Source organism: Cyprinus carpio, chromosome A19, assembly GCF_018340385.1.
Source record: "Cyprinus carpio isolate SPL01 chromosome A19, ASM1834038v1, whole genome shotgun sequence".
Lineage (NCBI taxonomy): Eukaryota > Metazoa > Chordata > Actinopteri > Cypriniformes > Cyprinidae > Cyprinus > Cyprinus carpio.
The window spans coordinates 12,333,036-12,358,328 of NC_056590.1; the positions used below are offsets into that span (position 1 = coordinate 12,333,036).

The window sequence follows — 25,293 nt, forward strand, 5'->3', positions numbered from 1 at the left end:
TGTCATTTCATAACAAGATTGACACTGCTTAAAAGATATTTCATAAAACAGGGTGGGACAATACAGTTTACTGTAAATTGCGAAAAGCCAACAAACTTAATAATGCGTCATTTCTAGATATTTGCAACACAGAGTTCTATTCTTTTTAAGTTTTAACTACACTACAAACTCTACTATAAATGGGTTTTAGTGATGTATAATAAAAAAGAAAAATGGCGCCATTTCAATTATTTTATTTTTTTTTGACTGGTAACAGAAAGAGCGAGCAGCAGAAATAATTTAATTTCTGCAACTGTCAACTTTTGTCTATACATTGAAACGCAATTAAAATCAGCATAGTGAAAATAACTGTTTTTAAAATTGTGTTTTTACATGAACATCCACTAGACAGACATCTTTGAATGTTGCTTAGCTTTTACATTGTCTTGTGCATGAGCACCGTTGTGAACACGTTTCAAAATTCTGCTTCGATCCGTCTCGTGTTTTTAAAAGCAAGAACACGTTCGGTGTGAACAAGCCCCAATGAGGCCTATAATATCATGAATCCAGGGAAGGGAAGAGTGCGCATTTGTTTGTGCGCATGTGTGCAAAATACGGATGGTGAACGAGTGATAAAGAATAAAAAAAGACTGCTAAATATCCAGACTCCTTATCCAAGCCTAATCCTGCATTCTTTTCTGGCCAAACGTCCCGCTGTTCATTTGAAGAGCTGCGATGCCAGCCGAGCCCCCTCACTTCTCATCTCACACATTACCAAAACTCCAGGGTTGCGTCATTTGCCGAAAAAAAAAATAATAAAAAAAAAACACAAAAAATATATCTGAAACCCTCTTTTCTAAGAAAGAGCATAAAGTTTTTTTCTTCCTTTTGTGCCAAGTCCTTGTACTCCTTTCACGCTGGCCACCAAACCATGCCTAATGGCTCCTAGGGAGATGAGGCCCAGATTGCGGCGTCTTTTCCCGACAAAAAAGCTTAGAAAACTAGGCTTAAAATTTCAGGGTGCCACCCCCGCCAACCCACCCCTCCTGGAGCATGCATATGCCCCATCCCAGGAGAAAAGAGAGATGAACTCAGAAATGGATGCGAACTGTGAATGTGAGCAACCACAGTCACTCTCAGATTCTCTGTTTTTGAGTTATATACTGTAAAGCCAATTTAATAAGAAACTTGCTTTTTTATATATACTGCAGTTGTATATCTGGGTTACTAATATGTGAATCTGACACACCAGGAGTGGAGGAAGTTGCACTTTACTATGGGTAAGATTTTGCTTGAAAACATTTGACTATGCTGATGTTTTGCTATTGTGAGTTTGGAGTAGAAATCAGTGATGAAGATATATTATTCAGGCACATCACAGTGTTCAAGAGATGACAGTGATAAGTTCAATAGATGTGGAATATTTTTGGAATGCATTATGTGATATAGAAACCAAAAGGACAAAATTAACTTGTATGATGATAATGGATTCAGTTCGCATATGATGTAATGAAATGGATTTCATAAAACTGAGACTAGCAATTGTATTGATTATTTTGAGGATTTATGCATTCTCATTATCACATATTGAATTAATATTTTTAAGCTTAGGTTTTGCCTGCGTTGTGGACCAAATGTAAATGATAGTAAAACACTTTATATATTTTTTTACCAGTCAGTCGTCTCAATGAGAAAAACAGCTTACTAAAGCATGTTTTAATTAAAAAAAAAATGCAATAAAGTAAATTTAAGAGGTTTGATTTAGGTACATAGGACAGAAAATATAATTAAAAATATATAGGAAAATATAATACAAATGTGTGTGTGTGTGTGTGTGTGTGTGTGTGTGTGTGTGTGTGTGTGTGTGTGTGTGTGTGTGTGTGTGTGTGTAGACAAAGAACAGCTTTTCAGGCTTCTTCTATGAGAGAGAGAAAGAGAAAGAGAGAGAGTATGTGTGTGAATGTCTGCAAACTGAGCATGAGCAGACGGAGAGGATTAGATCATTGGAGAGGATGAGAGAAAAAAGGACAATAGTCAAGCAGTGTATAAATGAAACCAGTAGGAAAGAAAAGAGTAAAGTCTCCATATAGTGTATTGAATATAATGCACCATCAGGAATCTCTGCTTAATGTGAAATACATGCCAAAAAAAGGAGAGAAATTAGAAGAGATTTTTAATTCAAACTGCATGTGTTTGTTTATTTAAATACTCTATGATGCGTTCACAAGCATGAAAATGATAATATTACAAGAATAATGTTTGAACCAACCACACATGAGAGTTTATTTAGTGAAGCACAGGATTGTCAAAGCTGTATTACGAGGCGGCTGATTCTCTACATATGTTCTGCCGCTTACACACACACACACACACACATCTCCACCTTTTAAGGCGAGGAGATGAGAGTTGATTGATTTTCTGCTGGGTTTAAGGTGTGCTCCGCTTTTTAAGAAGATCCCTCCAAAAAAAGTAAAAGACAAATGCAGTTATGTAAAGTATAAGTCTAAATTAAGATGACTCAGGGAGCCCTCCTTCGATTTCTGTGGCGTTTACGCTGTAAATGTAAATTTGATGTAAGGTGAAGCTAACAATATGGATAATTTCTCCTTTTTATTGCAAACCATCTGCAATCGATCTGTGCCTGCTAATCTTCATTACAAAGGCCTCAGTCTCACTGATTTCCTGAGGATACACAGTGTTGATGTGGGACTGTGTAATCTGTGTTACATAAAAAAGAATGTGATGAGAATAAAGATTGCATGTTTGATAATTCATATTTGTTCCATAATTGTCTGATATAATTTTTAAATAGATATGCATTTTTTTATTCTTTAATTTATGACAAACAAATTACAGTATATTGTGAAATTATTAGTTATACAAAATATGTTTGCAGCAATTGTAATTTATTGCCTTGTCATGCCATTTTATAACACAGTATAGATTTACATTTAAATTGTTGATTTTTTAATCCTTTATTAAATCCAGCATTACTTTTATAATTGTACTGTAAGTGTAATGTTAAAATGGTTCATGCTAAAAAATATATTTTTGCTTAATGCTAAAAAGGCAACAGATCCACTCCGGTATAAAATAAATAATCAAATACTTCCCCTAAAATACTCAGAGCAAAATTGTAAGATATTTCTAAGATATTGTTTCTGTATCTGCCCATGAAGGCAGACGGATGGATTTGCAGGCCACAGTGAATTTGGCAAGTCTTAACTAGGGAATAGGGAACAGGAGGAGGTTATTAAAATATGACTGTTTGAGTTTTGCTTGACAACCTCACACAGCATGAACACAAAATGAACTGTAACTCATACCAAAATAAAAAAAAAACAAAAAAAAAACAAAACAAAAAGAAAAAGTTTTAGCTATTTCCTTATAATTTTCTAATATAAATAAGACAATATATCTGCATTTTATATCTTTTTTTCACAATAATACAATTACCAGACCTGTATATGTTAGAGTTATGTATTTTTAAGGAGAACAAGCCCATAATATAAGAGATAAGATACCATATCTGTTTTGGGAGCGAGTCATGGGGGTCGGCCTGATGAAAGGCATAAAGCGCTCAGAGTTGTTAAGGGTACTCCCACCATTCAGAAGCACTTAGTTTGGCCACTCCTCAAAATGTGCACACACAATTACCATTGGATAGTGATATCTACACTAATCTACACTAAACACTAATGCTTTTAATTAATAAACTGATGCCATTTCCAGATGTTTTGTTACACTGGATTCAAGAATAATGTGCTAACACAAATTAAGTGTATGCATCTATGAAACAATGTGATCTGTGCATTGCATCCATCCTGAGGCATGTTATGTAAATAATAGCTACATGCTATTTATTATGTCTCTATCTACATAGTAAACTGGTGAAACTGATGATGAATATTTACTTGCTGTTAAATGTGACCGTACATCACCTGTGGATAGTTAATGCTTAACATTTATATTAAGAGAAATTGATGTTCACTTGTCAGAAGTGCTAAACACTTTTTTTTTTACAGCGTACTGACTGTTAAATAGTGACATGAATGAAGAGCATACACACACACAAACACACACACACACACACACACACACACACCTAACATCTGCAGAATACATAGTGATTAAACCTGCAGCCTTAATCGGCACTCTCAGTGTTAGACAGCTGCTGTTTAAGTCTGCAAGTCTCAATTATCTGATTTAATACATTTGTTCATTTCTCATTTGGAGTCTGTGTGTGTTCCTTATTGTATAATCATCGTATTTTAGTCTGCCAGGTTTTAAACATGATATGAGAATTTCAGATGGACACGAATTTTGTTTATATTTGATTGTTAAAATTATAAACACAAATTATTTACAGCAGTTGTGCTTTCCTTTTATTTCTTATTTATTTTGTGCTGTTTTTAGGTTGGATGTGAAGTGTTAAATGCCTTTGTAAACAGGAAATCGCATTATTTTATTATTATTAAGTAAAATCACATAAAGAAAAAAAAAGTTTCAAAGCAAACAGGTAAATTTGATAAAGTAAAAAGAAAATTGCTATTTTCAAAACTGCCTTATTATTCCGGTTAAATTAAATAGCGAACACTCACTATAAACGACAAGATATAACGTTAGCCTACAGTGATAGCTGTAGGTCTACTGCACGAGCAAAAATGTTAGTGCTCAGTACCCGTTTGGTCCTTATGATTTAAAAAAGAAAAAAAAATTAAAAGATAAAGCAGTATAAAAAATGTTACAAGAAATGTAGCTATAATTTAAAAAGGGTAAAAAAAAAAAAGAAAAAAGTTGAGGTAAGTTGTAAGTTGAGGTAACCATCCTGCAGCATGAGCAGGGTTTCCTGTATCCCTGATACAAATGTTACCTTTGTATAGCAGCTCCCGACATCCCATTCAAAACACCCACATTCCAACCTAATGGACGCACCTCGTCCTTCCTGTAGCTGCTATATTACTCCGCGCATACCACTTTCCCAGTGTCGACTTAAAAAACATCTAGACTTCAGACGAGGCACTCGGAATAAAATAAAGTTTTGTTGATAATCAGTTGTCGCTTTATACGGATAATAGTAACGCTTAGCTCCATGCTGGACTCTGCCGCTGCTGCGCCCTATTTTTTCGGGTGCGGTAGGATACATGAACTGCATTCCTCGTATAAGACCTGCGTCTGTGCGACGCCATTTTAAGGTCTAGATTCCCATCAGTGCGGAAGGTTTGCAGCACCGATAACGCAGGAGAACAGCGACCCGTCCGGGAATCTCACCGGCTGGCTTGGTTGTTTCATTCCTATTGGGATACCGACGCGTTGGTCAGGCTCTGCCGGCCAAACAAAGGGTTTCGTTGTTTTAATTTCAGGTAAGCTTTAAAAATGCGGAATGATTGAATTCCTAAGTTAGTCGTTTGGAGATTTGAGCATCGGGAGGATCTTCCCAGGGTTTTCCATGGTAACGTTAGACTTGAGGCTGGATCTACCTTCCGCGACCTGAGCATGTAAAAACGCCTCGGTTAGGTTTTTGCTTTTTGTTTAATACTAGTTTTCCTCTAAATTGCAGGTGTATGCACGAGACACATTGACCCTTGTGTTTGTTTACGAGAGCTTCGCAAACACTGGCTAATGTTAGCTAACGCTAGCATTTATTCGGTTCTGTGGCTCGAGCGGCGAGCTAACAGCAAACCAGCAGATCTCAGTCGATAAACTCGAATATTGATAAATACACACAGGATTTCACCCGGGACTCCCCGTGTTGTTTCCACACTAATATTCTACCCTTGTTTTTGTATCAGCCACATCGTGGTTTAGTTTTCTCAGCTTCAACAGTTTATGTCTTCAGACATAACGTTACCTGGGAACTTATTTGTGTGTTTTGTCATTTACAAATAGTAGTGAAAATTGATTGATTGTTGGTTTGTAGTTGTAGTTGGTTTGTAGTTTGTAAGTCAATCTGTGGTTGTTCAAATTGTCGAGTAGACTATTGTGCTGGGTGGAAATGAGATCTTTAAAGTGGCTTTCTTGATAAAAGTGTTGCTGGATTTGTCAGGAAAGGAATTCTCCTGGTTTAGCCTCCTCATAGATTCAGTGTGATGTTATAGTTGGTCACATTTCTCTGTCATCCGATAGGTGGGTTTTTAAGTTCGTTTTTAAACGGAGTCGAAACATTTCAGGGTTCATTACTCTATCTCGAAACAAAGGCCCCGATGTCCGAATTCCTGCGTGCTTTAAGGAGGGGTTAGGGTTTCTCTGCTCCCAGAGCCTGGAACAGCTGTTTCACACACTCTAGTCAGACGTACCCACCTTGAGAGGCACGGCGGAGCTGACCTCAGATCAGCCGCCGTGCGCGTCTCCGCTGGAGGAAGTGTGGGCGGAGCTGAAATCCGACGGCTGCGTGCTTTTTGGAAACTGAAGAGGTCGAAACTTTTCCACGATTACGCGCGTGTGGTCGCGTTTTTTTTCTCTTTAGCGGCGAGCATATCTCGGGTTTCGTACCTGAGCGGGAAATACCCGCAGTAGTCCGTTTAAAAACAACATCGGGTTTCTCATAAGACAGAAATGGTGGTTTTATGGAAGAACCCGTGAAAGTGATCCACTTTGGAACATAATTTGACTTGTTTACCGTGGATGTATTTACTATTACATGCACGCATGTAATAATTAGATGTTTGCTTTTGTAAATCATATCAATTTTTTTATCAAATATAGAGAGTTTGTTTCAGACGTGTATGACTGTAACGTTATTGAAAAAGATTCAATGAAGCTGAATTGTAACTTGCTGTTGTCGATGCTCAAGCTCTTTGAAGTCTGGATGGATACTGATTGAATGTCAGTACTTTTATCATTCATAATTTTTTTTTCCCTTAAAGTGATTGCAATTTTTACAATTATATCTTTTCTCTTGTTTAAATTGTGCTGCGGACATCCCTGTTTGCAGAATTAGACTCATCATTAAAACTTCACGGATAATAGTTCTTTGTGCGAATGGGCCTAAAATGTCTTAAAACTTACCTCAATGTCATTATCAAATACTAAGATTTGGGGCAACATGAGTGTAAATGACTAAAATGCTTTTAAAAAGGGCCAGTCTTTTCAAATAGTTAGAGTACCACTTCTTGGATAGCTAATGTAAACCGCTTCACTTGCACCAGCCATGTGCAGTAACATTTCGGCTTGTTAACAGGATACAGTGAATAAACTTTAAACGAGGCAATTAAGAGGGCTAATCAAGCAGCCTTCCTTTACTTTGAAGGTTCAGTTTCCAAATCCGTCCCATAATCACACAGTGATTCGTCTGCACGTCCGCCTCCTGTGCGCCTGTGTGGAATGCTGACTCTGGTGCAACAAGGAAAACCCTGCGAGTTCGTGTCTGACTCCCTTCAGTGTTTATTGTCTGGTAAATTAATTCCAGGTCAGTCTCACCACTCTAGAGGACTACACATGCGTTTTGCATAAACTACCATAGCTGCCTCTGTTTGCTCTCAAATCAGACCCTCTGCCTTCACATGCACCCTTAAAAAGCCTAATTTATTAACATTGGCACGGCTTCACAGCACTGTATTTCCCGCTAGCGGGTCTTTCAGTGCAGGCCTGTATTTGAAGTGCTGTATCTTGTGTCATGCAGACACACACAGGAAAGAAATGTCCAGTGCTGACTGCAGGATGTTATCATAACCAAGGTTTCCTTTATGTGAAAGCAGCTCTTGATGTTATATCTTGGAGGTCGTATCAAAATATTCTGTACTGTAGTGCTTTAGAATGCTGTTTGGACCAAGGTGTGTGTGTTTTTGGTGACTGTGTGAAGGATGACACTGTGATTCTGCAGCTTTATTAAGAGATGTTCTCACTCGGCCGTATGCTCTCTGAGGACCAGCACTTTATCTCTGGAGTGCATGTGACTTGAGAAGTGTTCTGATTCGCACAGTCTCTGCACCCATGACTGTGGGACATCTAGAAGTTCAATTCACTTGACAAATTTGTTAATTTGGAACAACCTGCAACGTCCTCAAATGTCAGATTTTTGCTTTTAAATTCTAAAAGATTTCTTTACACATTTTTTTCAGTACTTCAGTGAATTTGATAATGCTTTCAGTTGCCAATACACGGGTGGTACCTTCTGATTTGATATATTTTACAATGTTTAAAAATGTTTCGCAGTTCTTTACAAAAAAGTCAGCATATTTCAGAATATACTTGTGTAAATTATTATAACTGTATTAATTGAGTTTTATAATATAAAGCCCAAAACAAAACAAAAAAAATAAAATTTTCTCAAAACACACCTAAAAATATTGATTTAAAAACAAATAAAAAAAATATATATATATTTTTTTAAAGGTCATAATGTTCTTACTTTCATAATGTTCTTGCTTTTTTTTAACATTAACTGGTCTGCAAATTATCCTTTTGCTTTATGTGCACTTATGTCCCAATGCCACTGTGTGTATATGTTCTTAGTAGTCAGCCGATATGCTATCCGATATTTGGGATTGTTAATTATTGCCATTGACCATGTCAGGAGGACTTTTATTTTAACAGTGCTGAGCGTGTATGGTGCTCACATTCTGTCTTTGTTAGTTTAGAGTCTCTGTTCAACAGTTCTGTTATTATTAGAACTGTCAACGCAAATGTATATGAAAATATTATAGCACTTGCTTTTCAAGTAGTAATGGAAAAGGAAATGTTATAACTCCTCTACCATCAGTATTTAGCCAATATTTACTTATATCATTTAAAAAAGGCCTTGAAAATCTAAAATATTTTAATTTCACAGACCTTAAAGGATATCTGCATCGGTTATCCAAAAATCCATATTGGTCGAGCACTAGTTTTTAGTGGTAAATGTTCATAATTGTAAACATCTTGTACTGATCTCCTTTGCCACATGATGCTCTTCCTTTCCAGGCACCAAATCAATGCTCAGGATGTTTGTTTGCGGTCGGGTTAACCACATTGATGTTGCTGAATGTGTAGTTTAGATGGAAATGCGCCTTTCTGTTTCTCTCCATGTTGTCGCAGTGCTTTACATTTAACCCCAATATCGTGACGCATATCAGGTCTTTTGAGGCTTGTAGGATGTGAGCTGATGTTCTCCGCTGCAGCAGGAAGCCAGATTTTGTCAGCGTTTCAGTTTCCAAGGGTTGTCCGCTTTCTAGATGTTATGTGAAAATGTCCCCTCAAGTCAGTAAGCCTACTAATTAACCTGTTTCTACAGAAGAGTTTAATCTGATGCTGATTTATACCAGAAGATGTGTTGATTTAGACCGCTTTTATTAGTTTCTTTGAGCCGAGGAGGGCTGTTAGACTCATTTCATTGATTTAATTGCTGCTTAGTGTGCTGAAGTCCCATGCAGGAAGGAAAACTGGCCCTGAAGCAGAGATGAGAGGTTTCCTATGGAAATAAAAATCGACCACTCTGAATTGGGGCCAGCTTGAGGAAACTTATTTTACATTCTAAATGCTTGGCAGCTTTCGTTTTGTGGCTTCTTTTTTTTTTTCGTGCTTCTAAATGTGTCCTCTACCCCATGAACTGGCATCGCTAGCCTCAGGCTCTGCACAAGACTCTGAAGAATTCCAGGCGTCTGAGGTTTAGAGAGGTCATTGTAGCACTGTGTTTTAACTTCAGACACTTACATGTTCTCTAGCAAATGCATACTGTTTGTAAATATGGTTTTTACACTAACGTTCAAAGGTTCGAGGTCAGTAAGAATTTTAAGAAATTAAAATGTATTCAGTAATGACACGCATTAGGTTGATAAGTAACAATTAAGACATTTGTTACAAAAGATTTCTAATTTAAATGAACTTTCTATTCTTTCTTTCAGGACAAAATGTCCTGAAAAAAATGTATCATGGTTTTCACAGTGAAATTAAGCAGTACAACTGTTTTCAACGTTGATGATGGGTTAAAAAAAAAAAAATTCTTGAGGACCAATTCAACGTATTAGAATGATTTTTACAGAGTAAAACTGAATTTTCAGCAGCCATTACTCCGGTCTTTAACTTTGCCACCATTCTGTTTTACTCTATTCACATGCTTTTGAATGGTTTAACAAGAGTGTGTCTTGTGTAAATACTCAAAAAATGCCTGTAGTTTTTTCCTTTAAATAATTCATACTTATTTGTAAGTAGGCTAGTTCAATTGGTGGTTTAGTATCTACTTTTTCCTCATTCACTTTTGCTATCATTCATTTCCTTTGTGTGAGTGAATCTACATGATGGGGTATGTTTGTTGTTTTTCAGTAGCTTGCTAATTACATCTATCTGTTTCTGTAGTGATCTAACCCCCCCACCCCCTGAATATATCGTTGAGTGGAAGTTTTCAGCTTGAGTCACTTATAATTTCATGCCTGGTTATTTATAACCTGAAAGTTTGGGTACACATTTTATTGTAATTTTTTTTAACTTTTCTGAAACGCTTATGGCTTGTTTTCTTTTTCTTGGAATATTCCATTATCCTAGAATAATGTCTGCAACATGTAATCGAATTTGCTGCCTTAATAGTGAAACAAGTAAATCTGATTTCATGAAGTTAAGATCCTAATAAGCAACTTAAGGTCAGTGTGGGTTTCATGTCCTCGGGCTGTTTATCACAAAATTTGTGGTGCTTGATGCTGTATTGTTCTCATCAGCTTTGGATGAATGAAACTGACTAACCCCCTCAGCATGTTTTTACTGGCATTGCCAAGATGACTCACCATCCCGTCTCCCTCTCTCGACTTCTTGCGTGACACCCTACAGACTAAATGAGGGGAGTTTCCCCACAGTTAACACTACCTTTAGGGTCTGTGATGAAGATTAAAGCCTGTTCCTCTCTTGTAAAACAGCTGGTGTCTGAGGGGGAATAGACAAATGTTACTGCTAGTTTGTATAATGGACCTTCTCCTTGACCTTCCTATGCTTGACTGATTCTGTTATGTGGTTTTATTTTTGTCCTGATCAGCTTTTTAAAACTTCTTTCTCTACAGATTTGGAAGTCACTCAGGCTGAGGGATTGACGCAACGATGGCTACCCAGTGTAAGTATTTTTCCAAGTTAACCTGTCAGATTATCAGCATGTTTGTCCAATGACCGTGCTCGTTGACGCAGACACGAACACAGATGAGATGATAAAGAACATGTTTACTTACTGAATGATTTCGGTTAACCCTCAAAGACTCAAAATATCAACATGGTTGCTGTCTAATACCACAGCTAACTCTTTGGATTAGATTTAGCATTTGACTGTTGAATATAGCCTTTGCTGATTCGGAAATAAAAAATAGCAAAGAAAAATTATTTTGGGCAATGCTTTTAAAGAGGTCACTGAAGCTTCAGGCTTTGAAATATGCAATTTTTTACACTTAACTGCATGTTCCACGAGGTATAGAAATATTGCTCGATCATGAAACTTTAGAGGAGATCCAAAACTTTCTGTGTGGAGGAACATTAAAATGAATGTTTGACTTTGATGTCTTATGTCCTGTAGCTGACCTTATGGAGCTTGATATGGCCATGGAGCAGGATCGTAAAGTTGCTGTCAGTCACTGGCAGCAGCAGTCCTACCTGGATTCAGGTATTCACTCTGGGGCCACCACCACAGCGCCGTCTCTGTCAGGCAAAGGCAACCCTGAAGAGGAGGATCTGGACAACCAGGTGCTGTATGAGTGGGAGCAGGGCTTCAACCAGCCCTTCACACCTGAGCAGGTGGCAGGTATGTGGCTGTATTTGCTTACAACACACGATGATGCTCATATTAGGAAAAAGTGGAAGCCCTTCTAACTGGATATTTTCAGTCTTGCCGTTTTCCTGCCTGCTTCCTGTCTGGCTAATCATGAACTTCCTCTCTTAGACCTGGACGGGCAGTATGCCATGACCCGTGCACAGCGTGTCCGTGCTGCCATGTTTCCTGAGACTCTTGATGAGGGCATGCAGGTCACTTCTACCCAGTTTGACTCTACGCACCCCACCAATGTGCAGAGGCTGGCCGAGCCTTCCCAAATGCTCAAACATGCCGTTGTCGATCTCATTAACTACCAGGATGACGCTGAACTGGCCACTAGAGCCATCCCTGAGCTCACCAAACTTCTGAACGATGAGGACCAGGTTAGAAACGTCCCAATACTTCATGCTTATTCTCTAAAGCTGTTGTTAAGCCATCAAATTTCCTTTTGACGAGGTGTGCATTCCTGCTTCAGGGAACATTTGCAGCTGAAGCTAAAAATGGAAATTCTTTTAGAAAACAGCCTTCATTCTAAGATTATTTTTAGCCATGTAGTGACCTACAATTTGAAGCAATGATGGTGCTGTCTGAATCACCTTAAATTTTGAATGTTGTCATTTGCACAAGCTTGCAGTTTCCTGTTGGCAGATCTGAGATTGGTAGAGAAAGTCACTAGTTTGAAGAGACCCTTGAAAGATTTCTGCATATGACAAGCAAATTAGTCACTTAACAGATTTCTCTGGTTGATCAGTCTCTGCATTTGCACTGCTGAATGACAAGTAGCCAAATTCCAGCAATTTTAAATCTCACGTCCCAGCTGGTATCATTCACTCTTCCTGTCCAGGTGGTGGTGAACAAAGCCGCAGTGATGGTGCACCAGCTGTCCAAGAAAGAGGCCTCTCGCCACGCCATCATGCGCTCTCCCCAGATGGTGTCGGCCATCGTGAGGACCATGCAGAACACCAGTGATGTAGAGACAGCACGTTGTACTGCTGGCACCTTACACAACCTGTCCCACCACAGAGAGGGCCTCCTCGCCATTTTTAAGTCAGGAGGAATCCCTGCCCTAGTCAAGATGCTGGGGTAAGAGCACCAAAGCAGAAAAGTCCGGGGGATTTAAAACCCTTGAGTATTAGTGTTGCATGGAAGTTTTAACATGTGAAACTGAATATTTTATGCTTCATTTCTTGTACCTTCTTGTACTAGTTCTCCACTAAATGGACCTTACATTATTTTGTTTCCAGGTCCCCCGTTGATAGTGTGCTGTTCTATGCCATCACCACCCTTCACAACCTCTTGCTCCATCAGGAAGGTGCTAAAATGGCTGTTCGTCTAGCTGGAGGACTTCAGAAGATGGTGGCCCTTCTCAACAAAACCAATGTCAAATTCCTTGCCATCACCACAGACTGCTTACAGATCCTGGCATATGGCAACCAGGAGAGCAAGGTGCATACTGCGTTGGTCTTGCTGTTTGGGGGGAAAAAAATATACTGGATATTAATCATGCTAGTTTGTCTAAACTCTTGCCACCACAGTTGATCATCCTGGCCAGTGGAGGACCTCAGTCTCTGGTCAACATCATGAGAACATACACGTATGAGAAACTGCTCTGGACCACAAGTCGTGTGCTCAAGGTGTTATCTGTCTGCTCCAGCAACAAACCTGCCATCGTTGAGGCTGGTACGAACTTGCCTGCTCGTATCAATTACGTGTGCGTTCATGTATGTCATGTCAGTGTCTCATCTTCTGTTTCCTTGTGCTTTTCAGGTGGCATGCAGGCTCTTGGCCTTCACTTGACCGATCCCAGTCAGCGACTGGTTCAAAACTGCCTCTGGACTCTTAGAAACTTGTCAGATGCCGCCACCAAGCAGGTCAGTTCATGCAAACCATCAATGGTTTGGTTTGTTGTCATAGGTATTTAAACAACTTTTATTAAATTAACTTTTTTTCCATTGTAGGAAGGGATGGAAGGACTTCTTGGCACTCTGGTTCAGCTTCTTGCTTCCGATGACATCAATGTGGTCACCTGTGCCGCTGGCATACTATCTAACCTCACGTGTAACAACTACAAGAACAAGATGATGGTTTGCCAAGTGGGTGGAATTGAGGCCCTGGTCCGTACTGTGCTCAGAGCTGGTGACAGAGAGGACATCACCGAGCCTGCTGTTTGCGCACTACGCCATTTAACATCCAGACACCAAGATGCTGAGATGGCCCAGAATGCAGTTCGTCTGCACTATGGCCTGCCTGTAGTGGTCAAACTGCTGCACCCACCCTCACACTGGCCATTAATTAAGGTACATTGCCAGTTTTTTTTTTGTTTTGTTTTTTTGGCACATGATCTTTTGCACAAAATATTGCACATTCTAACAAGAGTCTTCCCACATCATTCTAGGCCACAGTCGGTCTGATCCGTAATCTGGCGCTATGCCCAGCCAATCATGCACCGCTCCGTGAGCAGGGTGCAATTCCCCGGTTGGTCCAATTGCTGGTGAGGGCACACCAGGACACCCAGAGGCGCACTTCAATGGGCGGCACACAGCAACAGTTTGTGGTGAGTTAAGTTTGGTTTTTGGTTTTGCATTTTCTTTACTTGTGGAAAATGAAATGTTTGACACTAATTGTCTGATTTGTAATTTTCAGGAGGGAGTTCGTATGGAGGAGATCGTGGAAGGCTGCACTGGAGCACTTCACATCCTGGCCAGAGACGTACACAACAGAATCGTCATCAGGGGGCTCAACACCATCCCCTTATTCGTACAAGTATGACTGACTTGCTGATTACCTACATTCACACATTCTACAAGCAACATGGCTGCCATCTTTAGTCTCAAACCTTGTGATTTTGAGTTTCTTAATGTTTCTCTTTCTCTGTAGCTGCTGTATTCTCCTATTGAGAATATCCAGCGGGTAGCAGCAGGAGTGTTGTGCGAGCTGGCTCAGGATAAGGAGGCAGCAGAGGCCATTGAGGCAGAAGGAGCCACAGCTCCTCTCACAGAGCTGCTGCACTCCAGGAATGAGGGAGTGGGTTAGTGACTCCCCCTGTTGACAAATAACATACAGCATTATAACAAATAAATATTCTTTTAATATCAGTGGGAAAATCTTTCCAGTTTTTTTTTTTCTTGGTGTGGATTGTGTTACCAGCTAAAGAGTGGAAGGGGGTTTTGTACACGAGCTTTTCATTAATCTAGACTCGATCTTGTGTACTTCTCTCTGTATAGCCACATACGCTGCCGCAGTGCTGTTCCGCATGTCCGAGGATAAGCCTCAGGACTACAAGAAACGTCTTTCTGTGGAACTTACCAGCTCTCTTTTTAGAACAGAGCCCATGGCCTGGAACGAGGTACAAACATATGCCTGCTCTCAGATTAAGACCATTAATGCAATATGAATCCACTTTTATAAACCAAAAATTTGTTTGTCTTAGACTGGTGACTTAGGCCTTGATATTGGTGCTCCGGGAGAGCCTCTTGGATACAGACCAGATGGTAAGACATTTAATTTTTGTAAACTAACTTTATGATTTGTTATCCTTTTCAGTTCTTATCTAATCATTTATTAAATTATAAATTTGTTTAAACATTTCTTTAAACAATTTGTAAAAGTTTATTTCTATTTAAATTATTTTAAATGTTTTATTAACTTTTTTTTATGTTTGAAATAATTTTAATCAACTTTATAAAATGTTTGATAAGAAAATTAGTTCAAATAAAGTTATAATATACTTTTTATATTTCTTATTGTACTTATAAAGTTTAAATAATGCTGTATTTAAACATTTAAACAATACTTTTAATTCCTTTTAGACCCCAGCTATCGTTCTTTCCACTCTGGCTATGCCCAGGATGCTCTGGGTATGGATGGCCTGCTGGAGCATGAGATGGGAGGCCACCATCCTGGAGCTGAGTACCCAGTAGAGGGACTGCCAGACTTGGGCCACGCTCAGGACCTAATGGATGGTCTGCCCCCAACAGATTCCAATCAGCTGGCCTGGTTTGACACGGACCTCTAAACACTTACGGTCTACAAGTATTGAAGGTAAGATGAGTTTCAAAAACTTGTATTCACTGCATTCAGCTTAAGTTTCAAAATTAACAATGTACTTCTGTCTGTCCACAGCTGTATGTTGAATGAATCTGCAGTTGTGATTTTGAGGAGTCATGGAAGGTTTGCCAGAGGGTGGGCTAGTGTTTCAGAAAGTGCCTGACACACAACACACACTTGTCGAAGATGAAAGGGAGTCTAACAGGGAAATGGTGGATATCAGTCTCCTTTTGCTACGACCCCCTTTTTTTGTTTTTGCCCTGGATGGAAAAAATGCAAGTATGGAGGGATTGTGACGTGGATTCTGAGGAGTGCACATGAAAAGGATCTTTTAATATGGAACTATTTTAACTTTTTTTTTTTTTTTTTTTTTTTTTTTTATTATTATTATAATTATTATTTTTGTTTCCTTTTCCTTAAATCAGCCTTTTCATGGTACTGACCCTAGCTCTGTTTTAAAACCTTTGTATTCCATATTCCAACCCCCCTTTTTTTTCTAATGTGTTCTATAGTGTTAAGTTGTAGTGGACTTGCCTCATTGGTTTCTGGATCTTTATCATGTGCTAGTGTACAACACTAATCTCAGTTCCTATGTAATCTGACAAAGTGTAACAATGTGTAGCTTTTTATATGATCGTTTAAAATGGTGGTTGTTGGGAGTACAAAAAAATTATATGCATTCTTACAAAATGCTTAACGTTAAGCAAGGAGAAGCCGTTTTCAATGTCACTATTGTTCCAAAAAGGGTGTGGACACAGCGTGGGTGGGTGTGGGTAAATGGGGTTTATGAGGTATACAGAGACCGAAATCTTTTCTATGCTATCTGGAGGTAGTCTCTATTGAAGCAATGTCATTGTTAGTCTGTGTGGCTTCTTTTGGGAACATGGAGAATGACATGGCTAATCAATAAAAGACTTTTATTCCATTTGTGTTTGTGTGATACCTAAATATAAAAGGCAATTATTTTGTGAATTACATGAGAGCAAACAATTTTTTTTTCACCCTTTCTCTGTTATAAGGGAACAATCTTGCTAAAATGAAAATTTGCTGTAAATTTACTCGCCTTCAGGCCATCCAAGATGAAGATGAGTTTGAAATTTACATCACTTGCTCCCCCGTGGATCCTCTGCAGTGAATGGGTGCCGTCAGAATGAGAGTCCAAACAGATGATAAAATCTTCACAGTAATCCACAGGACTCCAGTCATTAACAGCCTGTGAAGAGAAATGTGTTTGTTAAAAAACAAATCAATCATTAAGATGTTTTCAACCAAACTGTTGCTTCAGGCTAAAATATGAGTTCCCTGTCCATAGTATTGTTTTTTCTAGTGGAAAAACTGATCTTGTCTGAATCAGGAGAGAAATATGTACAGTACCAAGGCATTGACTTTTTAACTGGAAGAACATTATTATTATTATAGACTATGAAGTCGTATTTTGCCTAGAAGCAATAAAGAAACAAACTCATCTACATCTACACTGAATTGCCTCGGGCAAATATGAGTAATTTTTTAGCAGATATTTAATCCATAAAGTTCAATCTATTAAGTACAGTCTATATTGACTGTGCTGTTATACGATTCTCTGCTGCCTGCCATTCATTTCCACTTTTCTGGGGGCCAATAACATCTTTACGTCTGTGTGAAATCAAAGTTGAAGATTTATTATCAGTAAATCAGCCTTGGAGGGGTGGAGATGATTTCCGTTCTCTTATCTGAATGTGTGGGGACGAGGGTAGGCGATGAAATCTGCACTTGTGCATGCATGTGGGTGTGCTTGCTACCCCTTTTTTTTTTTTTTGTAAATCGGGGCCATATGAGCCTCGGATCAGAGAGAGCGTGTTTATCTTAACGGATGTCTTGAGCTTGGCTGATTCAAGTCAGCAGGATTTAATTAACTCAAAAAGTAGCAGTTCTGATATGATGCATTAATCTCATGTTTGATGTGTTTTGTTGTCTATTCAGAATTGATTTGTTGAAGTCTGTTGACCCTTATAGAGTTACCATTTTATAGATTGCATGTTTACAGGAAAGTGAACATCATTTTATATCTGAGGTTATCTTTAAGGCTCTTTGCATATTTTTTTGTTTGCTTGAATCTATATTTGTACAAACATTGATTGGTTTACCATTAAATAAGCTGCAATGCATCAGCATTTTAACTTGCACTCTGGAAGTTTTATGAACGTCTCCATTTTCTGCCTCTTCACCCCTTTTTTTTGTTGGGAGAGGAATTTCACTGAGGCCTTGCCAAACGGCCGCTGTAGTTTGAAGTGTTGCCAGAGCGCTTTGTGCTGAGCAGCCCTCACCGCCTCCACAAAAAACACTCATCCCCCTCTCAGATAAAAGAGAGGGGGATGGATTTGCCCAGTTTGGACGGGGGCAGGGCAACATGTCTATACAATGGACGTATATGAGCCTGGAAAGTACAGGACACAATTTAAGATGCAAAAGATCTTGACCTAGGTATGTGTTTTATTCAACTTTAGTCACTAGGGGTTATTTATTTTTTTTATTAAAATTGATTTAAACATTTTTTTCATATGATTTAATAATTGCCACATCAAAAATGTCTTGGAAACTTTGTTTTACATGAAAATATTATCAGCTTTTCTCAGTTGTGGTGTCACTTCCACCGCATCCAACATTTTTTGCCCCTAATAAAGTTTTATAAATATATTATTGTTTTAGTGTACTTGAGGGTGACTAGTGTCAACAGTATTAAGAACCTGAGATAAAACATGAGCCGTGAACTGTGAAGAAAATGAGTAAACAACCATTCAAATGTTTGGGGTCTGTAAGATGGTTTTGAAAGTCTCTTATGTCTTCCAAGGCTGCATTTTTTTGATCAAAAATACAGTAAAAAACAGTAATATTATCATAAATATATTATTATTATAAATGTCTGAATAAAAGTATTCATTTCTTTCAAATGAACAAAATACTCCTGGCCCCAGCCTTTTGAACAGTCGTGTAAATATCACTTGAGAACCGACCATGTGGTGCATGTATGAATGTCCACTATTGTACAGTTCATATAATGGACATATTAAAAGTGTTAAACGTGTGTTTTGATGGAGTATTAAGTCCACAGGACAAAACCCATGAGCTAGACGCTCACACAGAAATGCATCAAATATTGCGCGCAAATGTAGCACTTTTTTAGAAGTCACATCGTCAGATCCCAGAAAGAGAAGGTATGATAGAATACGGGAGATTTCGGCTGCCCTGGAGAGAGAGACAGACAGCCCAAAAACTCTTTGACCTTCCCTCCCACATATTCCCTTACCTCGAGGCTACACACCTGTGTGGATGTCTGTGTGTTTGAGAGAGACAGTCCGCGAGATCAAAGCTCATAGACGGATCGTGATCTATAGTCTGTCAGTCCCTGCGCTGTGAAGACGGCAAGTGTCAAGGCAGACAATAGTTTACTGCAGTTCGTGTTTCTTTCTCTGGAGCCATATGAGGCGGGAGAGGAACGATTTGTAGAGTCAAATAGCCTTTAAAACAACACAAACGTGAACTAACTCGAATTGTTTTCTTCATTAGCAGTGTTTGCTAAGGTAGATGCCGTTAAAGCCATTTCAAAAATAGTCTCTTATCGCTTCGCGAAAAAAAGACTTTTATGAACCAGTGAGTGATGTATCAGTCAAAAAGATTTACGAAACAGATTCGCTCGTAAGTTAGTGGCTTGAATTATTAATTCAAAATGAACATTTGTCGTGAGAACAAATTAATTCTCCAATTAGCTACTATTAATTATCATTAATAATTATACTACGGATAAACAATGCTAATTTAAAAATGTATATAATTACTTACTATCTAGTGCATAATGACTTGGAACTACCTGTTTTAATGCATAACCAGAATTGAGTATTTAGACAGACCATGCTATATTATATTATATTTTTTTATTTTATTATTATATTATTATATTATATTAATAATATACGTAATAACTGAACTATTTGGACATTTACACTTATTACATTAAATGTGTGTGTGCATGTGAATAGAGAGTACCCATTAATTTTTTATTTAGGCTACATTAGACTTAATTTTTGGATTTATCTATCTATTTCTACCTAGCAATCTCCCAGAACACCCTAGCAATTCAAAATTCCATCAAAACGTATTTCTCTAAAAATCATCAATATACAGCTGGGCTGCCATGAGTGATTAGCTGACACAACAATCCTAGCACTGGCTGATTCACCATTCGTTTGCAGTTTAAGTATTTGCTTGCAGTGTATAAAAGGTTGGGAAGCCCCATAAACACACACACACAGAAAGAGAGAGAGAGACATGCTTATTCAGTCTGTCTGACAAGAGCAAGGGGCCTGTTGCCTGGCAACCAGGGGGTTTATGGCAGGAGAGGCACTTAAAGGCACTCTGGCGCTCACGCACATCCGTGCACATGTGTGCAGGTGTCTGTTGGTTGAGCAAAGAGGCTGGGTGGGGACAGACGCACACTTGAAACAGGGAGATGAAAGCCTCCCTTTTACTCAGATAAAAGAGATGAACTAAGAGATAAACCCAGAGACACTGAGTTTTCTGCTAATGTACAAGCGCTTTAGTTAAGAGAGAGGAGAGAAGCTTCATTATCTGTGCAAAGAGAGCTTGAGAGATCGTATGAGGCAGTATGATGTCATTAATAATGATGTCAGCACTCCAGTACCAACTGACAGGATATAAAAATCACACAAGATCTCAGTAATATCGCAGCTGTTTCTCTTAGACAGCAATGCGATTAAATTGAGAGTTGCAACTTGCAAGCAAATGGAGACTTGATTTGAGTAAAAGTCTCAAATGTATTCTACATCTGGAGCTCCAAAAGAGATCTCAACACTGTTTCAAACTGTTTACTTTTGTCATAAAACCAAAGTCTGAGATCAAAAGTCAGAGATTTTGATTTAAATATTTCTCAAAAAAAAAAAAAAAATTCAAGGACAAAATTATCTTTTTTTGTATATCTTTTATAGCTTAATATACTTTTATTGTGATGTCAGTTTGTTTCATTTGTGTTCATTTTATTATTCTATTTTTAAGATAATTTTAAAGCAATTTTAAGATACATTGTGAGACAAACATCTTCTTGATGCATGGAGTATGGAAATGAATGAATCTGAGTAATAACATTATCCTTTGGAAATCAGATAAAGCACTACTATTATTATTACTGTTGTTATTGTTATTATTATTATCAAGTCAAGTCACCTTTATTTATATAGTGCTTTATACAATACAGATTGTCAAAGCAGGTTTACAGTGTTAAACAGGAAAAACGTGGGCTGATAATACAAGAGGACAATATAGAAAACAGACAGTTTAACAGTTAAAGCTTAGTTCAGTTCTCTTCCAATAGTGTCTGTGCTGTCAAGTCAACAGTGTTCCCAGAAACTGTGTCCTCATATAAGCAAGAAAAAGGCGACAGTGGCAAGGAACCAAGACTCCATCGGTGACAGAAATGGAGAAAAAAAGTTGGGAGAAACCAGGCCCAGTCGGGTGGCCAGTTCTCCTCTGGCCAGATGGAACCGGCATGGTGTGGTTTAATTTCAGGCTGCACCACAGGTAAGATTGAGCAGAGGAATCGTCTGGTTCTTGTGGTCTTGTGCCTTTTGCCAACAAGGTCTTCACAGGGAATCTGTCTCTAGGGTTTGTCTAGTCGACATGGTCTCCACTGACATTCAGGTCCGGATGACCTAATTAATGCAGCCTAACAATCCTTTAACGGATTTGAATTGTAGAATTGTGATAGTGTGTTATGTTTATGCCAGGTTAAAGAGATGGGTCTTTAATCTAGATTTAAACTGTCAGGGTGTGTCTGCCTCCCGAACAACACTAGGTACATTGTTCCAGAATTTGGGCACTAAATAGGAAACGGAGCTGCCCCCTGCAGTTGATTTTGATATTCTAGGCATTATCAAATGTCCAGAATTTATAAGGCTTTATAAGTAATTAGCAAAGTTTTTAAATGTATATGACGTTTAATAGGGCACCAGTGCAGTGTTGACAGAACCGGGCTAATATGGTCATAATTTCTGGTTCTATTAATAACTCTAACTGCTGCATCTTGGAACAGCTGGAGTTTGTTTATTAAGCGCGCAGGTCATGAATGCATGATTTAACATTTCTGCATTTGACATTGAGAATATAGGTTGTAATTTAGATATATTTTTAAGATGTAAATATGCTGTTTTACAAATGCATGACTTTCAAAGTAAAGGTTGCCATCAAATAGCACACATAGGTTCCTAACTGATGATGAAGATTTGACAGCACGGCAGTCAAGTGTTAGACAGTGTTCTAGATTATTACATGCAGAGGGTCTAATAATTAACACCTTTGTTTTTTGAGAATTTAGCAGTACGTAATTGCTAGTCATCCAGTTTTTTATATCAGCTATGCATTCTGTTAATTTTGCAAATTGCTATGTTTCATCGGGCCACAAAGAAATATGGAGTTAAGTATCATAAGCATAACAGTGAAAGCTAACACCATGTTTCCTGATTACATCTCTCAAGGTTAGCATGTAAAGTGTTAAAAAAGCAACGACGGTCCTAGGACTGAGCCTTGTGGTACTCCATACTGCACTTGTGAATGATATGATTCACTGCTATGAATTGATGACGGTCAGAAAAGTATGATTTGAATAATGCCAATGCAATCCACTAATGCCAAGATAATTTTCTAGTCTATTCAAAAGGATGTTGTGGTCGATAGTGTTGAACGCAGTGCTAAGATCCAGTAGCACTAATACAGAGATACAACCATGATCGGATGATAAGAGCGGGTCATTTGTAACTTTGATGAGAGCAGTCTCTGAACTATGATACCGTCTAAATCCTGACTGGAAATCCTCACAGATACATTTTTTTCTCTAAGAAAGAACATAGTTGTTAGGAGACTATCTTTTCTAGTATTTTTGACAGTAAAGGGAGATTTGAGATCGGTCTGTAATTAACTAATTCTCCAGGTTCAAGTTATGTTTTTTTTAATAGAGGCTTAATAACAACCATTTTGAAGGTTTTTGGGACATATCCTCATGGCAATGATGAATTAGTGATATTCATCTACGACTTCTGTTAGCACCTCTTTTAGTAGCTTAGTATAGGATCTAACATACATGTTGCTGGTTTAGGTGATTTAAGTTTATACAATTTTTCCTGTCCTATATAAGAGAATGAGTGGAATTGTTTCTCAAAGAATCTATAGTGTACTGTCTGGTGCAATACTGTAGCTGACGGCTGCATGTTTATAATTTTATCTCTAATAGTATCGATCTTGGAAGTAAAAAAGTTCATAAAGTCATTAATGCTGTGCTGTTGGGAAATATCTGTTCAATTTCACTTTCAACATGAATTTGTGCATTTGAATGTGTTTGAAAGAAAAAAGCCGTCCAAAGACATACAAGAAGAAGTAGAAGAAGAAGCCTAGATCAAAATACAATATCTGGGAGAAAAAAATTCTGAAAACTAAATTTCTCTCTTTCTTGCTCCCAGTGTCTCTTAATCTCTGCCAGCCTTGGGCTGTAATTATCTGTTAAGTAGATCCTTTACTGCACTGAAATGAAGGAAAGGAAAATGGGGTTAGGAGGGGTCCTCAGAGATGTGAGACTTGAATATCACCTGTCTTTGGTGGACAGTAGCACAAAGAGGATTTTTTCGTAGATAAAGTAAGAACTGGTTTATTGCATCTTAGATTATGTGATTTAAATGTTTCCTTTCTCTTTGGAGTGTTACAAGCTCTTGGTGCATGAAGAAGATCTGTAAAGTTGAAAAGACTAAAGTCTCAAATCCAAAGAGATATTCTTTATTAAAGTTAAAGGGATACTCCACCCCAAAATGAAAATTTTGTCATTAATCGCTTACCCCCATGTTGTTCCAAACCCGTAAATGCTTTGTTCGTCTTCGGGAACACAATTTAAGATACGGTGATACGCAGCATATGGTGATATGGAGAGACACAAAAGAGACTATTGACAAAGGAATTGTTGAATAAAGTCATTATTTTTGTTTTCTTCGCTTACAAAAAGTGTTCCCTTCGCTTTATATAACTCAGATTGCATGTCTGATGGCAGATGGAGTATTCTGACGACGACTTTCATACCTTTTATGGACCTTGACACTGTTACTTACTTGGCAGTCTATGGGACAGACACAGGCCTCCTGGCTTTTCATCCAAAATATCTTAAATTGTTTTCCGAAGACGAACAGAGCTTTTACGGGTTTGGAACGACATGAGGGTAAGTGATTAATGACAAAATTTTCATTTTGGGGTGGCGTATCCCTTAAGACTCTGCCACGCCCCCCTAAAATGGCTCATTCAAACATGCCCCCACATATCTATGTCACTATGTGGAAATATTTGCATAATGCCACCCAAATGTTTAAGCAAAGAAAGAAGGCGTGGTTTCAGTAACTGCAGTTAGTGTTGAAGCAGCCAAGTCAGAGAGATGCTGTGTGTACCTAGGCGAAATCAAAAGCACTATATTTGGCCTTCCGAAAGTAGATCCATTTAGGAAGCTTCAAGATTACTTACAACAGAACAGCAACGCATTTTATGGATGACCGTTTCGTGAACCTAGGTTAGGAGGTAATTCAGACTTTGCTACGACAATCTGAATCAGATACTGTAAGTATGTTTTGTTATTAAAATATTTGCTATTGACTGTTCAAATGTGGAATTTTGAGAGAGAGAGACAGGGTCACACAGTGGAGTCAGCTGTCTTAACCATCCGTGGCTTGTGTACTGCAAACACATAGCTTCATCACTGTCATCACTGTCTGTCACGCGACTCTGTTCCCCTTTCGGGCTTGAACTGATGGTAAAACTAAGGACATTATGAACTGTCTTTACATTTATTTTGAAAGATGAAGCTCGAGATTATGGAAAGGGGCATTACATTTCCAACGTGTATGTGCAGTTTTCGGCCAATCACAATGCACTGGGTCAGTTGGCCAATCAGAGCAGTCTGCGCTTGTCAGAAGGAGGGACTTTGTAGAAAAGGACGCGTTTGAGAGAGGCGGGTATTAGTATTTGAAAAATGTGTTTTTTGAACATTAAAGCATGTCAACATATTCTGTTACACCAAATACACAAAATAATGATCTTTAATAAAGCATCATATTACGCCTTTAATCATCCATGCAGATATGCAAATTCTTAATAATTTAATTGATATTCATATTCACATTCTCAACGCATATTCACCTTCAGCACCATTTACAGGCCTTGAGTAGTGTGCGTTTTGATTCTTTGAAACATACTGTATGTGACCTTCACACCTCTCACACTAGGCTGGAGGCAGCAGGGGTGTCAGTCATGCTTTGCTAGGAGAGATTCTCTGTCTTAGTGCCAGAGGCAGGTTTATCGCAAACCACACCCCCTCCAACCCATGACAGTGCACAGGGAAATCAGACACGGTGACCTGTGATCTTTTGACCCGATGACCTCCCAGACTCTCCTGTCTGCTCTAATAAGCAGCTCCATTATGTGTGCATCTCTTTGTGAGAGAGCAAAGACAATGTGTGTTTCTCACAGAAGAGATCATTGTGATTGACAATCCC

General features: G+C 38.4%; 1 protein-coding gene across 2 annotated transcripts; it reads left to right on the forward strand.

The window, feature by feature from the left end:
• Positions 1 to 1,234: 1,234 nt before the first annotated feature.
• Positions 1,235 to 16,649, forward strand: LOC109046849 (catenin beta-1-like). 2 transcript variants are annotated; one of them, XM_042776529.1, is made up of 16 exons: positions 1,235 to 1,259; positions 10,944 to 10,993; positions 11,444 to 11,668; positions 11,807 to 12,060; positions 12,522 to 12,760; positions 12,922 to 13,123; positions 13,213 to 13,357; positions 13,445 to 13,548; positions 13,636 to 13,974; positions 14,073 to 14,231; positions 14,321 to 14,440; positions 14,555 to 14,705; positions 14,902 to 15,023; positions 15,108 to 15,168; positions 15,487 to 15,718; positions 15,800 to 16,649. In XM_042776529.1, exons 2-15 carry the CDS (start codon positions 10,981 to 10,983, stop codon positions 15,690 to 15,692), a joined length of 2,340 nt encoding a protein of 779 aa, XP_042632463.1. In that variant the 5' UTR covers positions 1,235 to 1,259; positions 10,944 to 10,980; the 3' UTR covers positions 15,693 to 15,718; positions 15,800 to 16,649. The 2 variants fall into 2 exon arrangements, with proteins under 2 accessions (XP_042632463.1, XP_018920184.1); XM_019064639.2 differs by lacking the exon at positions 1,235 to 1,259 and adding an exon at positions 5,163 to 5,342.
• The last annotated feature ends 8,644 nt before the right edge of the window (positions 16,650 to 25,293 follow it).